This window comes from Physeter macrocephalus, chromosome 7 (genome assembly GCF_002837175.3).
Source record: "Physeter macrocephalus isolate SW-GA chromosome 7, ASM283717v5, whole genome shotgun sequence".
In the NCBI taxonomy this organism is placed as follows: domain Eukaryota; kingdom Metazoa; phylum Chordata; class Mammalia; order Artiodactyla; family Physeteridae; genus Physeter; species Physeter macrocephalus.
Window position 1 is genome coordinate 58,375,385 of NC_041220.1, and position 14,936 is coordinate 58,390,320.

General features: G+C 33.3%; 1 protein-coding gene across 2 annotated transcripts in view; it reads right to left on the minus strand.

Moving 5' to 3' along the window:
- The window catches only part of TLL1 (tolloid like 1), a 269,311-nt gene that overhangs the window by 130,882 nt on the left and 123,493 nt on the right, over nt 1-14,936 (minus strand). For both annotated transcript variants that reach the window (XM_024116874.2, XM_024116873.2), the window contains exons 6-7: nt 12,274-12,452; nt 7,503-7,608 (exon numbers count right to left, since the gene is read on the minus strand). In XM_024116874.2, the coding sequence (XP_023972642.1) occupies nt 7,503-7,608; nt 12,274-12,452 (285 nt within the window). The remainder of the gene's footprint in view (nt 1-7,502; nt 7,609-12,273; nt 12,453-14,936) is intronic.

A 14,936-nucleotide genomic window follows, 5' to 3' on the forward strand; every position in this document is an offset into this window, starting at 1 on the left:
GCGGCATATGGGATCTTCCCAAACCAGGGCACGAACCCGTGTCCCCTGCATCGGCAGGCGGACTCTCAACCACTGCGCCACCAGGGAAGCCCAAGAGATCTATCTTCTTAAGAACAGCTTATAATAAATATTTTTTAGATTACTAAACTTGTAAAAGTCAAACAAAACAAGTATGTTAATATTTTTAAATTAAACTACTAATTTAACCTAAGAATTTTTTGAAGTCAAATTATTACAGTATATGTTACAAGAACAAGGAAAAACAAAGAGTGTCAAATTTTAGGAAGTTTAAAGCAAAATAATTTTGTCACACACACATAAATACAAACACACACACACATGTATATAGTGTAAAAACTTCATGATAAAATTTATAAGTAAAAAAAAAAAAACTAAGCAATGCACTAATAATGCTAAGCTACAGATACTGAGCTTTTTCACACCCAAGGTTGTGATACAAACTTGCTATGCACGACTAAAAATTGTGACTATAGTAAACTAAAGATACAGTCTAATTTTGCAGTGAATATTAACATTTGTAGCTCTAAAGAAAGTAACTGAGCTTAAAAGTTAAATGGATTGGGAGACTATTCCAAATGGTGAGGAAGGACTGTATAAAAAGAAACACTTTTTATAAAAGTATTTTAAATTAAGAAATACAATTATTAAAAAAAAAAAACTTTGAAACTGGGATGAATGATGGGACAGCTTCTTTCCAAAATTTTTAAATGAAAAATTGTATTTAAACTGCAGGTTAAAAGAACAACATTTTAGCTCTACTTTTTCTTCCTTTAAGAAATATTTACTGGGAATTCCCTGGTGGTCCAGTGGTTAGGACTCCATGCTTCCACTGCAGGGGGCATGGGTTTGATCCCTGGTCAGGGAACTAAGTCCTGCATGCCACGCGGTGTGGCCAAAATAAAAAATAAAAAAAATTTACTGAGCATTGTTATAGACCTATAGACCTGGATTTATAGCAGTAAATAAAAGAAACAAAAATTCCTCCCCTTAAGATTCTCACATTCTAATGGAGGGAGAAAGTCTTTAACAAAGATTGATAACTGAGATAGTGACAGATACTTTGGAGAAAAATAAGGAAGAGAAGATGGATATTGATTATCCACTGATGGGATAGCTTTTAAAAAGAGTGATCAAAGATAAGCTCACTTGGAAGCTGACATTTTAGCCAAACATCAAGGAAGTGAAGGCAAGGTAAATGTGGGTAACTGGGAGTAGAGAGTCACAGAGAGAAAGAACTTTAAGAAATACAGCAACCCTGAGATGGGAGGATGCTTTGTTTGAGTGTCAAAGTTTAACTTTTAACTTGAGGAAAACTCTTAATATGTGGATGATAGTAAACAGAGGTGTGACATGATCTATAAGTAATTTATGACTAACCTCCCTAGCTTCTAGGTAAGAGTGGTGATCTTCAGATAAAACCCAGGTAACTCAAATAGATACTGGAACTCTTTTAAAACAAAATCTAAGTCTCTACAAAACTCCATATGTATACTACCTGAGATGAAGGTAAGGAGGGGGAACTAATGATCATCCAAAGTGAGAGCTTGCACACACTTAATAAAATACAACTCCAGCTAGGCTGGTGCAACTGAAGGGGAAGTTGAGCTATAGGGTAGCACTGAGAAAAGTTATTCTTCAACTTTGCTGCACAAATCAACAGATACATTAAGTAGGTAAGTCCAAATTAGTGAAGTGTTACAACTTCTGCAGTACTTCAGTACTAATGAAGTATTCACTATTTTTTATTCCTATTTCGAAAAAAAAAAATGTAGTCTTCGAAAAATTTTGTTTTTTCCAGTTTTCAAAAAAAAATTCAATTATAAAAGGTCAAGGACATCTTGGAAAAGATATATTCAAACTCAGGCGATAAAATGATGCATTTTGTCTCATTTAATCTACGGAGGTAATCTGCCTTCCATTTGTATGGGTGTCAGTCACCCATTCTTTTGATCTTTCTTTGTGGTCAGAAAGTTAACAATTCTCTCCTTCCACAACCAGGTCATTAAGCAATGTAGGCTCTTCCTGAACATTCTTTCAGACAGACCATAGATGGGGTCCCTTACTAATATTCATTTGTTTCACCTACATTAGAAGAGTGAATTAACTGTGCTTTTCATAAAACTTCATAAAATTTTACAATTCTCTTATTAGAAATGGGCAGTTCCAGTTTGCAAGCATGTACATTACAAATTATCTATGCATATAGAGCCCCCTATATGCAGCCCTGTTCTTCCCACAGTAAGTACCTAAATCTGCTCATGGGAAATATTGGTGAAAACAACTAAAACTTTTATAGACTATCTGGGTTCAGAATAGAAGAAACGATAAAACTTCAAATACTTACATTAACAGAATGAAGGGCAAAAGGCACATGTTCATCTAATTGATGCAGAAAAAGCATTTGACAAAATTCAACACACTTTCATGATAAAAGCACTCACCAAACTAGTAATAGAAGGGAACTATCTCAACATAAACGGTCATATATGAAAAACCTACAGATAACATCACGCTCAGTGAAAAACTGAAAACTTTTCATCTAAGATCGGGAAGATGCAAGGATGTTTGCTCTCACCATTTTTATTCAACATAGTATTGAAAGTCCTAGTCAGAGAAATTAGGCAAGTAAAAGAGTCAAAAGGTATAAATGTTGAAAAGAAAGAAGTAAAGTGTTCACTGTTTGCAGATAACACGATCTTATATGTATAAAATCCTAGTGAGTCCACCCAAAAACTATCAGAACTGATAAATGAATTCAGCAAAGTTGCAGGATACAAAATCAACACTCAAAAATCAGTTGTATTTCTACACAATAATAGTGAACAATATGAAAAGGAATTTAGGAAACAATTCCATTTAAAAGAGCATCAAAAAAATAAAATACTTGGGAATAAACTTAACCAAGGAAGCAAAAGACTTATACACTGAAAATTACAAAACATCACTGAAAGAAATTAAAGAAGACACAAACAAATGGAAAAATATTCTATATTTATGGATTGGATGACTTTATTTGTTAAGATGTTCACATTACTCAAAACAATCAACATAATCCCTATCAAAACCAAAATGGCATTTATTGTGGAAATAGAAAAAATAACAGTTCTAAAATTCATATGTAATCTCTTAGGACCTTGAATAGCCAAACATATTTTGAAAAAAAAGAGCAAAGGTGGAGGACTCACACTTTCAGATTTCTAAACATATTACAAAGCTTAAGTAACTAAAACAGTGTGATATTGGCATAAAGACAGACCTGTAGAACAACGGAATTGAACAGGAATAAAATACACCTTAGTGTATATAATGACCTTTAACAATGGTGTTAAAGGTATTAACTCAATGGGGAAAAGATAATCTTTACAACAAATAATCTGGGGAAAACTGGATATCCATGTGCAAAAGAACAAAGTTAGACCCTTATCAAAGTCATATATAAAAATAACTCAAAAGAGATTAAAGACCTGAACATAAGACCCCAAATTATAAAACTCTTAGAAGAAAACATAGGGGAAAAGCTTCATGACATTGAATATGGCAATGATTTCTTGGATATGACACCAAAAGCATAGGCAACAAAAGCAAAAACAGGTAAGTGGGACTAGATTTTTAATTAAAAAGCTTGTGCACAGCAAAGGAAACAATCAAGTGAAAAGGAGAGAAAATATTTGCAAGGTATATATATCTGATAAGAGACCAGAATATACAAAGAAATTCTACAGCTCAACAATAGAAAAATGGAGTAATCTGATTTAAAAATACATAGAAGATTTTAAAGGAGATGTTTTCCTTTTTTTCCTAATATTTATTGGAGTATAGTTGCCTTACAATGTTGTGTTAGTTTCTACTGTACAGTAAAGTGAATCAGCTATACGTATACATATATCCCCTCTTTTTTGGATTTCCTTCCCATTTAGGTCACCGCAGAGCACTGAGTAGAGTTCGCTCTGCTATATAGTATGTTCTCATTTGTTATCTACTTTATACATAGTATCAATAGTGTATATATGTCAATCCTCATCTCTCAATTCATCACACCCTCCTCCTTCCCCCTTGGTGTCCATATGTTTGTTCTCTATGTCTGTGTATCTATTTCTGCTTTGCAAATAAGATCATCTACACCATTTTTTTTTAAGATTCCACATATATGCGTTAATATACAATATTTGTTTTTCTCTTTCTGACTTACTTCACTCTAGGTCCATCATGAAAGTCTCTAGGTCCATCAACATCTCTACATATGACCCAATTTCTTTCCTTTTTATGGCTGAGTAATATTCCATTGTATATATGTATCACATCTTCTTTATCCATTCCTCTGTTGATGGACATTTAGGTTACTTCCATGTCCTGGCTGTTGTAAGTAGTGCTGCAATGAACATTGGGGTTCATGTGCCTTTTTGAATTATGGTTTTCTCTGAGTATATGCCCAGTAGTGAGATTGCTGGATCATATGGTAGTTCTACTTTTAGTTTTTTAAGGAACCTCATACTGTTCTCCACAGTGGTTGTATCAATTTACATTCCCAGCAACAGTGCAAGAGGGTTCCCATTTCTCCACATGCTCTCCAGCATTTATTGTTTGTAGATTAAAAAAAATTTATTTTATTTATTTTATGTTTGGCTGCATTGGGTCTTCATTGCTGCATGTGGGCTTTTTTCTGGTTGCTACAAGTGGGGGCTACTCTTCATTGTGGTGCACAGGCTTCTCATTGTGGTGGCTTCTCTTGTTGGGAGCATGGGGTCTAGGCGTGTGGGCTTCAGTAGTTGAGGCACATGGGCTCAGTAGTTGTGGCTCATGGGCTCTAGAGCACAGGCTTAGTAGTTGTGGTGCACAGGCTTAGCTGCTCCGCGGCATGTGGGATCATCCTGGACCAGGGATCAAACCCATGTTTCCTGCATTGGCAGGTGGATCCTTAACCACTGCACCACCAGGGAAGCCCTGTTTGTAGATTTTTTGATGATGGCCATTCTGACCGGTGTGAGGTGATACCTCATTGTAGTTTTTGATTTGCATTTCTCTAGTAATTGGTGATGTTGATGGCCAAGCATATAAAAATATGCTCAACATCACTAATTATCAGAGAAATGCAAATCAAAACCATAATGAGATATCACATCATATCCATTAGGATGGCTATTATCAAAAAATTAAAAAACAAAACAGAAAAGAACACATGTTGGTGAGGATATGGAGAAATTGGAACATTTGTGCACTGTTGATGGGATTGTGAAATAGTGTAGCATCTAAGAAAAAAATTATGGAGGTTCTTCAAAAAATTAAACATAGAACTACCATACAGTTCAGCAATCCCACTTCTGTGTATATATCCAAAAGAATGGAAAACAGGATCTGGAAGAGATATTTGCATACCCATGTTCATGGCAGCACTATTCACAGTAGCCAAGAGGTGAAAGCAACTCAGATGTCCATCAACAAATGAATGAATAAACAAAATGTGGTATATGCATCCAATGGAATATTATTCAGCCTTAAAAAGGAAGGAAATTCTGTTACATGCTACAACATAGATGAACCTAAAGGATTTTATGCTTGGTGAAATAAACCAGTCACAAAAAGACAAATACTGTGTGATTCTACTTGGTATCTAAAGTAGCCAAATTCATAGACACAGAAAGTGGAAAGGTGGTCCAGAGGCTGGTGGGGGGGCGGGGAGGGAGAGGATAGTTGTTTTTTAATGGGTATAGGGTTTCAGTTTTTCAAGATGAAAAGTTTCTGGACATCTATTTCACAACAATGTGAATGTACTTAATACTACTAAATTGTACACTTAAAATTAGATAATACAGTAAATTTGATATTGAGGTTTCTTTACCACAATAATAAAAAAAATTCATATACTTTGGAGGTGGTGGCTGAGAGCTGTGTGAAATATTTCCTCTCATGAAATTAAGAACAAAAAAATAATGTGAATTGGATCAATTCTTCTAACAGGTAGATACAGTTACTTTCGCTATAGGAATATAAGTTTATTTGGGAAAAGTGAATAGGTAAATTTTGAAACAATAAGAGAAAATAATAGATCAAGGCTAGTTGTGATGCAACTCCAAAGTTAGGTGTAGGGGGTGATAAATTGCAAGAATCTCGTGGTTTATGGAAAAGCAACAATTTAAAGACATAAAAGGAGTACAGAATAAGGGAAAATGTATGTTTCAAACTTTGGTATATGTTCATTGTCTACCAGGGACAGAAAGAATAAATTACGTTTTCCATTCTCCAGTACCTGATCTATTCCAAAGAATCTAAACTCAGTTTATTTCTAACTAATATAACTCAACAGTATAAGAGAAGCACTTTGGCTAAACTGGTACCCAAATCCTCATTTTTCACATGTTTCTAAAGAAAACTCAATTCCAAGCTTGAAAACAAAGCTTTATAATTCTTTAAGATTAATTTCAGGCCAAGTTTATAGATGCATTTCTACAAAAACTTCAATTCAATTCAAAAAACAATAAGTATTTGGGTCGTTATTATATTTGAACAAATATATACTTCAGAATAAAATGATTTTTAAAATACAGTTAACACTCAATTATGTTAATAATAAAGTTTGGTCATAAAAAAGCATAATTTAAATATTTATCCAAGTATTAAGAGTTTGTTTACACCCTTCTCTACTTATTACCACAATTTTTTTTTTAAAACAGGGTATTAACTTGAATTTACTGTCTTCTTCCTGACCCTGCCTTTAAACATAGACATTAATGAATTGTGAAATGGGCATGATGATCAGAAAAGAATGAGTGGAAAGGACATGAGTGTAAAATGGGTTTAAAATGGGAAAAAGATATGACTTCAACGGTTTTAACAGTTTCAGATTCCTTACCTGGAAACCATTGCCTTGATGACCTCTTGTTTAGAGTGAAATAGATCAAAACCCAAATTTATTACACTCTTAAAAATTAGCATTCAGTCACTAATGAAATAATTTTAAGGATAATAACTGGAAAGTATATGAAGTAAAATATCTTCCTAAAATGTTCTCTGAGAATTATTTTACTATAGCATTTTTCAAGTGAAATTAGTACTTGAGCAACAGAAAATACACAATAAAAACACAAGTCACATGGAGAGTATAACATTTCAACTCAACAACTGAGCTTGCTGTTTGACTTGAAATGCCTAATTTCCATTAATAGTGCTTTGCCAATTTAATATGCTGATTGGTTTGGTAATCATTTTAATTGAACTTTTTTAAGATTTAAGAATATTAAATAATTTAAATAATTCAAACAATTTTAATTTTTACTTGGAATCTATTTATTTGATAGGAAATGTGAAAATATGTTTTTAAAATCTCAAATGCCTGTTGTTGGCTATAAACAGCAATCAAATATATTTTGTACTTTATGACAGCAATATTTGAAAGTGGTTCTAGTTCTAATGTTAAACCTAGTTTTGTGAGGAGCCACACAGAGGAAAGGAATTAAAAGTCAAAAGGTATAACCTGAGACTCCAACCTTGAGAAGGTGTTCCTGGCATAGTGCATGATACTGTCAAAATCATATCTTTCTCCAAGCGAGTTCACTTCTCCAGGCTCCATCTTCAGAAAATTGTACTCTTGACCTAACAATTAGGCACAGAAAACATTTCAGAAGCCTCTTAACAGATAGAAAAGAGAACAGAAGAGCCCTTCCTGCCTCTATCTGCTCTCTACCAAATGCTGATCCCTGATCTTCATGACGTTGTATTTACACACTAACACCCAGGTACTCGCAAAAGGGTACATTCAGTGCCACTGCTTGCACTTGAATATCATCCTGAAAGAGTAATATTGAATTTCATTAATAAGTTAATTTTGGCAAAAAGGTAGATTACCAAAAGCATGCTTTGGATTTGTTTTCTTTGTATACTCTTTCACCTTCTCTAAATATTTGTTTCTTTAAAACTACTGTTTTTTTTTTTAACAATATTGTGATTATAAAAAGTTACATTTTTACTTAATAAGTTTCCCACCTTTCTCTTATGACTATATTTGCCAAGCCAAAAAAAAAAAAAAAACTTCCTATTTGTGTTAGATTCTATGAAACACTGGGAAAAATATAAAAACTATATTTGTATGTACACAGAACATCGCAGGCTTTTGCTATGTGACATTGTCACTAAAGATAAAACCACAGCAATAGTAACAAGATTATCTTTGATGAAAAGGAGGCTCTACTTGGAGGGCTTTCTTGGTCAAGAGAATATGCTTCAGAACTTATTTTTTCATTTTTTATTTTTCACGACTGCTATTTTAACTTCTGGACATCTTCATGTTAATAGATTTCTCAACTGTCTTTTGGATCTGCATTGTAACATTATTTCTTGAAATTTGAAAATAACATAGTGTTACATGTGTAAATCTACATCAATGGTTCCAGAAGCAGAGTATTTCCTCAGAGTTTAGGTTTCAGTGATTCATTTTTCACAATTTCAGCAGCCAAAGATGGCTGCTTTTATAGCTCATTTTGAAACATCAAAGTGTAAAGTTGAGTTATTAGGCTTCCAAATTCAAGGCTGGAGTTCAAAAAAGAACTATTATTGTATAACACTTATGTAACTATTTTAATTTTGTTCCAACTGCTGTATTACTACTGAATATAAAAATATTACATTAAAAAATTCCCAAAAGGCAATAAAAAAAACTGAGTGATGCCAGAGAGTATAATATCTTTTCTACATGTGATAAGGAAGTCTGATATACTCACTTAAGCATTAAAGATAAAACAATCAGCCCTGAAGTTACAGAACCCAAGTCCCAGAGTAAAGTGTTTCAGTCCACCTTACAATGAATTCACACAATAAATAGTTTTCAATGAACTAACCACACCACATAGTGAAATACATGTTCCACAAATCTCTGGTTTGTCTGTCTGTATTACAACTATTCTCGGGAAATACCCTGCATTATCTTCAACCTTTGATAGAAGTAACTGTTAAAAACTCTCTTCTTCATGAAACATGGTAAGTATATTTTAGTACAACCAATTCTAAGGTGAGATTTTTGTAAAGCTGTGGAGCTGATTTTTTAATATTAATCATAACCCACTTGAGATTTCAAATTTCAAGAGTATACTCTCTAATTAAAGCAAAATGTTTCATAAAAATTTCTGAAAGTGGAACACGAAGCAACTTCAGTAATACATTTTGATGTATATAACTGAGCAGTTACCATGTATGTGACACAGTGTTCTGTGCTAGTTAAAAAGAACACAGCCATACTTGGTCCAAATAAAGAAAATCAGACATTTCATAACAGAAGAGAAGAGGATCAGAGATACAGAGCACCAGTGGAACTCACCCTAAACAATTTTTTTAAAAATGACACCCTACTTCTTGAAGGCATGTTCTAAAGTGGATTAAAGTAATCCAATCTTTGTACCAAATTGGCTCCTATTATAGTCACTAATTTTGCATATAAATGCAGCTAAAGTCTGCACTTATTAGATGTTGTCCTAGAATAACATTTGATCTAAAATTTCTGAGCCAAAGTAAGTCACAAATTTGCTGAAGATTATTCTCCAATATGAATTTTTCATACTAGAATTACCTTGCTATAGTACAGTCAGCCTTCAGTATCTGCAGGGGACTGGTTCCAGGAAGCCCTTGGATACCAAAATCTGTGGATGTTTAAGTCCCTTATATAAAATGGTTTAGTACAATAAATAAGAAATTTCGATTCAAAGGTTGGTTGAACCCACGGATGCAAAACCCTATGAATATGGAGGGCCAACTGTCCATACATACAAATGATTGCAAGTGAGTGAGAAAAGTGAGAATAATCATATGTTGAGAATATCGTTGAATCCACACAAGGTATGACAAAATGTGCATGGAGTTCCAAATACTCAGGACATCTCATGGAATAAATTGTTGTTTTCTATTAGATTGAATGTTGACTCAAAATATGAGTCAACATTATGAGTCATATTGACTCAAAAATATGAAAAGCCATAAATTCTTTAGCACTGCGTTAAGTATTATACATTTACAGACTATTTATACATTTCTGCTTGTTTTAGCTACATAAATTTATGTTGAACCAGAGTCCTATTTTTAAGAGCAAGAATCATTCTTGGAAGCTAACTTCCTTTATAAGTTATTTTGTCCACATAATAGAGGAAACTTAGTAACTGTGGTTGATAGAAAACTTTTCCTTTAGTTGGTAGTTGGAGTAATTTTCAGAAATATTATTTTCTCTTTGTCTCCCAATGATATAAAGTATCAGATGAACCTTCATAGCTGGTCAGACGTTAGAGTCTTCTATATTGGGAGTATAGATGTTATTTACTTCTCTTTCAACACTATAGATTACTTATTTATTCTTGAAGTGATCTCTTCCCTGTAACATCACATTCATTGATTTTTCTCCAACTTCTTAGACCAAACTTTCTTAATCTTTTGAGAGATATTCTACAAAATGTTACTTAAATATTGATGTTCCCCATATTCTACCCACAATCTTATTTCCTTCTTCCTCCAACATTTTCCTAGACAGTCAAATCCACTAACAAATTTCTATCTCTAGATATCTTAAAGTCTAAACTCACCTTTCCTTTGTCTACTAAATATCTCCACTTGAACCATCTAAAGGCTTCTCAAACTCAAGGGTATGCTAAATAAAATTATTTGTCTTTCTTCCTCTTAAAAATATGTTGCTTTATCCATATTTCTTACTTCATTTGATGGTGCCACCATTCATCCTGTTGCCTAAAAATAAAATCTTGAAGATTTGCTTTCACATGATGTTCCTCTTAAAATATTTTTGAAAGATTATTCCTCTCCTTCTTCTTGGCCTACACCACCATACTGAGAACTTAGGCATCTCTTATAAACAATTTATTTAAGTTTCTAATAGGTTTCCCTGATGTCACGTTCATCCTCCCCACCCCCATATCTCCATTCTCAGTTAATAATCTCTACAGCTGAAAGAATTCTTTTTTTAAATCTGAACTTGTTCTGCTTTCAATCCTTTGATTATTCTCCAGTAGCTAAATCTAAATTTCTTAGCTTCAGATAGAAAATCCCTATGATCTAATCTCCCTTGGTAATTACCAACTAATCTCTCATTTGTAACATACCATGCAGCCATTTGGGCAAATAAAAATGATTCAACTATCTGTAATTGTAGCATTGATCATGATGCTTTTTTTTTTCCAGTTAGAAAGTCCATCACTCTTCTGGGCACTTAGAACCCCTTTACTTCTAAATTTCAGTTCCTTTGTGATGTCTCCCTTGACTCACAAGGCACATTTTGTCACACCTTGCTTGGACTGGATTGTGTTCTCAATATAACACTATTCTCACTCACTTGCAATCGTTTGTATACATGGATATACATACACTAAGCTCTGTAATTTTCATGAAGTATCTCCAACATCTAATAGTGTCTCAATAAATAACTGGCAGCAAACATGCTATGAACAAATAAATAGAGCAATGCTGTTAATCACAGAAAATTCTAAGGAATTAAATGTTTGTAACTTAAAACTGGCAATGAATAAGGAAATAAGGACACATTTCTGCTTTGCTTCTGCTTGAAATACACACAACTTTCTAAGACAATTCTAAACAACAGGATTTTTCTTCTGGCAATTGAAATGTACTTATCTTTATAAATTATGAAAGATAAAACAAATGAAAAACTAAATAAGGTGATTATCACACATCAACTGTCAGAGAAAATTAACTTTTAATTATATATTAACTCTTGAACTACTGAAACTATTGAAAACATTCTTAAGAATTTGTCTTTAGTGTAGTTAAGGGGAAATCTCAAGAAAATATTTGGACTATCCTGGAAATGACTCACTTTCCTGGAATTTTCTGCAGAAATTGTCCCTGGTATAATATAGATTTGTATGGTAGCAGCACATTTTGTGACAAACCCTGGACCCTTTTTAAACGCCAACAACATAAATTATAGAATTACGTATAGAAAATAGTTTTTAAAAATTTATTAATATTAATTTATGTTTTAATAGCCTACACCCATTCTTGGAAAGCACCGAAGTTTAGATATAAAATAGCTAAATCTTAAGAAAAAAAGCAAGCCTAAAAAATGCATAAGATCTTTTGATCTGCAGGAAAAAATTAACAACATAGCAGTTATTTTTAAATCAAGCAAAATGTTGTTCTACAATATCAACAAAATCAGTTCACATTTTTTAAGAGTTAAATGATAAATAGTACAATACATTTAAAAGATATTTGGTCAACCTAAACCCAACATATTCTGAAGCCTCTCACCTGGCTGGATGTTTTCTCTTATGATAGTTACATGATTATCTCGATCTGGTCGTGTGTGTTCATGCCAAAAGCCTATCACATGGCCCAATTCGTGAACAACAATTCCAAATTTATCGCAGTTCTTGCCAATAGAGATCGCCTGAGGTCCATTTCCACGCCTACCTACATAGGAGCAGCATCTGGAATAAAGTAGAAAGTGCAGAAGGTGGTGGACAGGGAGATGCTGAGTGAATTACAGTAGGGTGAAACTTTTGTAAAAACTTGTCATTAACTGTAAAGTCCCACACATTCAGAGGCAGAACAGTTTTTCATTAATAAATATTTTATTAATAAAAATTTATAGTAATCCTGGTAGATTTATGTACGAGTCCCCAAATAATCTATTGAAGGGCCTTTGTACTAATTCATATATTAGAAGATGTGCCTTAAATAATTTTTAGGAGTATTCAGAAGATAAATCAGAAAATAAAATACTTATGATGATGATTAATGGCTATTATATATATAGTTAAACTCAAGAGATCAAATCACATGTATTTCTAACACAATTTTTTATCATCAAAACCCATTTAGGTAACTACTTTGTCAATATGGTTATCAAACAATAATCCATTATTTCAGTATTAAAAATAAAAACAAAGTTTATTTTTCCTCTTTGAGAAAAACAATTAAGTTGTGGAAAATGTTGGTTAATTTAAAAAGGAATTACTTTTCCTCTTCATGGGATAATTTTTTTAAAGAAGATAACTTTTAAGAGAAGTCAATCAAGGAAAATTAGTTTCAAAAGGTGAATTATTTAGGGTTAATGGTTGACTGGTGAAGGAAAATCAACAACTGGTAGAATTATGAGACTGTGTCAAATGGTCAGGCAAATGTTTAGTGTAATAGTCCATTTCACCTTCTGAAAGAATCTCTTGGACTTTCAGAATGTAAACCATGCAGAGCATCTTCCTGCAAATTTTCTTCAATTTATTGATATGTATACATATTCAGTGATGCTTTTCTACCCAAAATATAGATATTCCATTTATTCATTTTGTGTGTGTGGGCATACGTGCACATGTGTCAGTGTGCATGAGAGAGTGTGCACACACATGAGAGGGTGGACACATAGGGACACACTTTAAAATAAGCTTTAAATGGTATAATAATATGGTAACTATAATCGTAGTTATAAATAAAATTACACTTAAAACTCAAAATTTAGAGTTTACATTAAAATAGCTTATCTAAGGGCCACCCCTCTAGACAGCAATAGAGAGCAGTAAATAACTGGTCTTGAATAGATGGGAATCATAATGTGCCGGACACTGAACACCTTTTCTAATGTATTAAGTTAAAAGAGGAAATTGTGCAAAATTAATTGCCCAAATTCTTAAAATGCATTTCACTAATTTCACTTTTCAGAGTAAGCACATTTGTCATCCCAATTATTTCTGTAGGCTTTAAATGCCAGTTAGAAGAAGTAATTCAACTTATTATTTTTGAATCTATTATAACGGTTAATTAAGCTTAATAAATCAATAAAAGAAAGAAAAGTGAGGTAACGTAGGAAAAAAAATCAGGGAATTATATTTTTGCTCTCAGGTAGACTTTTTTTTACAAAGACTTTTAAATTTATACATACATAGTTATTTATTACATACTGAAATAGTAAAGTATTAGGTGTAGCAAAACTCAAAATTTGCAAATTTTGGAGAGATTTAAACTGAAAGATTTGCTACCATAAAGCAATAGTGATGAAAGTGAAATATTTGAGGATTATATAGCTACTAAATTACCCACACTGAATCATTTTTGCTGGTTATATTCAGAGAAAAAAGTACTTTGCAAATCAAAATCCAGGAGATAGTCAAGCAATGTGGTTGATTCTTTTAATCTAAAACAGCTTTTATTAGCATAATTTTACCTATACCAATTTCCAATAAATAAGATGGTGTTTCATAATGGAAAGCAAAAATACATTTCACACTGACTTTTACAATGGTCCTGTGAAGAAAAATGTGGTGGTTTGATTTCTGACATACTACAGGTCCAGGAACGGAAGAATTCTAGATGCTCAAATGACTAAATAGCTAAATATATGCACATACAATTATGTATGGAATGACAGGTTAATATGCACAATTTATTTTTAATATACACAGTTTATAAAAACATGGTTTTAACATGTCTGAGTTTCTTTATAATTCCATCCAGGTTTGATGCCGTTTTCTTGTACATGGCCTTTGACTTTCTGTTTCAAATTTGAGTGCTGCTTTTAAAGCTTGGTCATTATAAGCCCTACCTGTCCTCTCAAGAAAATCTTTTACCAATTTTAGAGAAGGCTCACTAAGCCATAGAGAGTAAGAAGGTAATCCAAAATCCGCTATTCCCTGGGCTTCCCTGGTGGCGCAGTGATTGCGCGTCCGCCTGCCGATGCAGGGGAACCGGGTTCGCGCCCCGGTCTGGGAGGATCCCACATGCCGCGGAGCGGCTGGGCCCGTGAGCCATGGCCGCTGAGCCTGCGCGTCCGGAGCCTGTGCTCCGCAACAGGAGAGGCCACAACAGGGGGAGGCCCGCATACCACAAAAAAATAAATAAATAAATAAATAAACAAAACCCGCTATTCCCTACTTTGGCCTCGGATTGGTGGAGCAAAGCCTACACGCACAAAGAAAGTT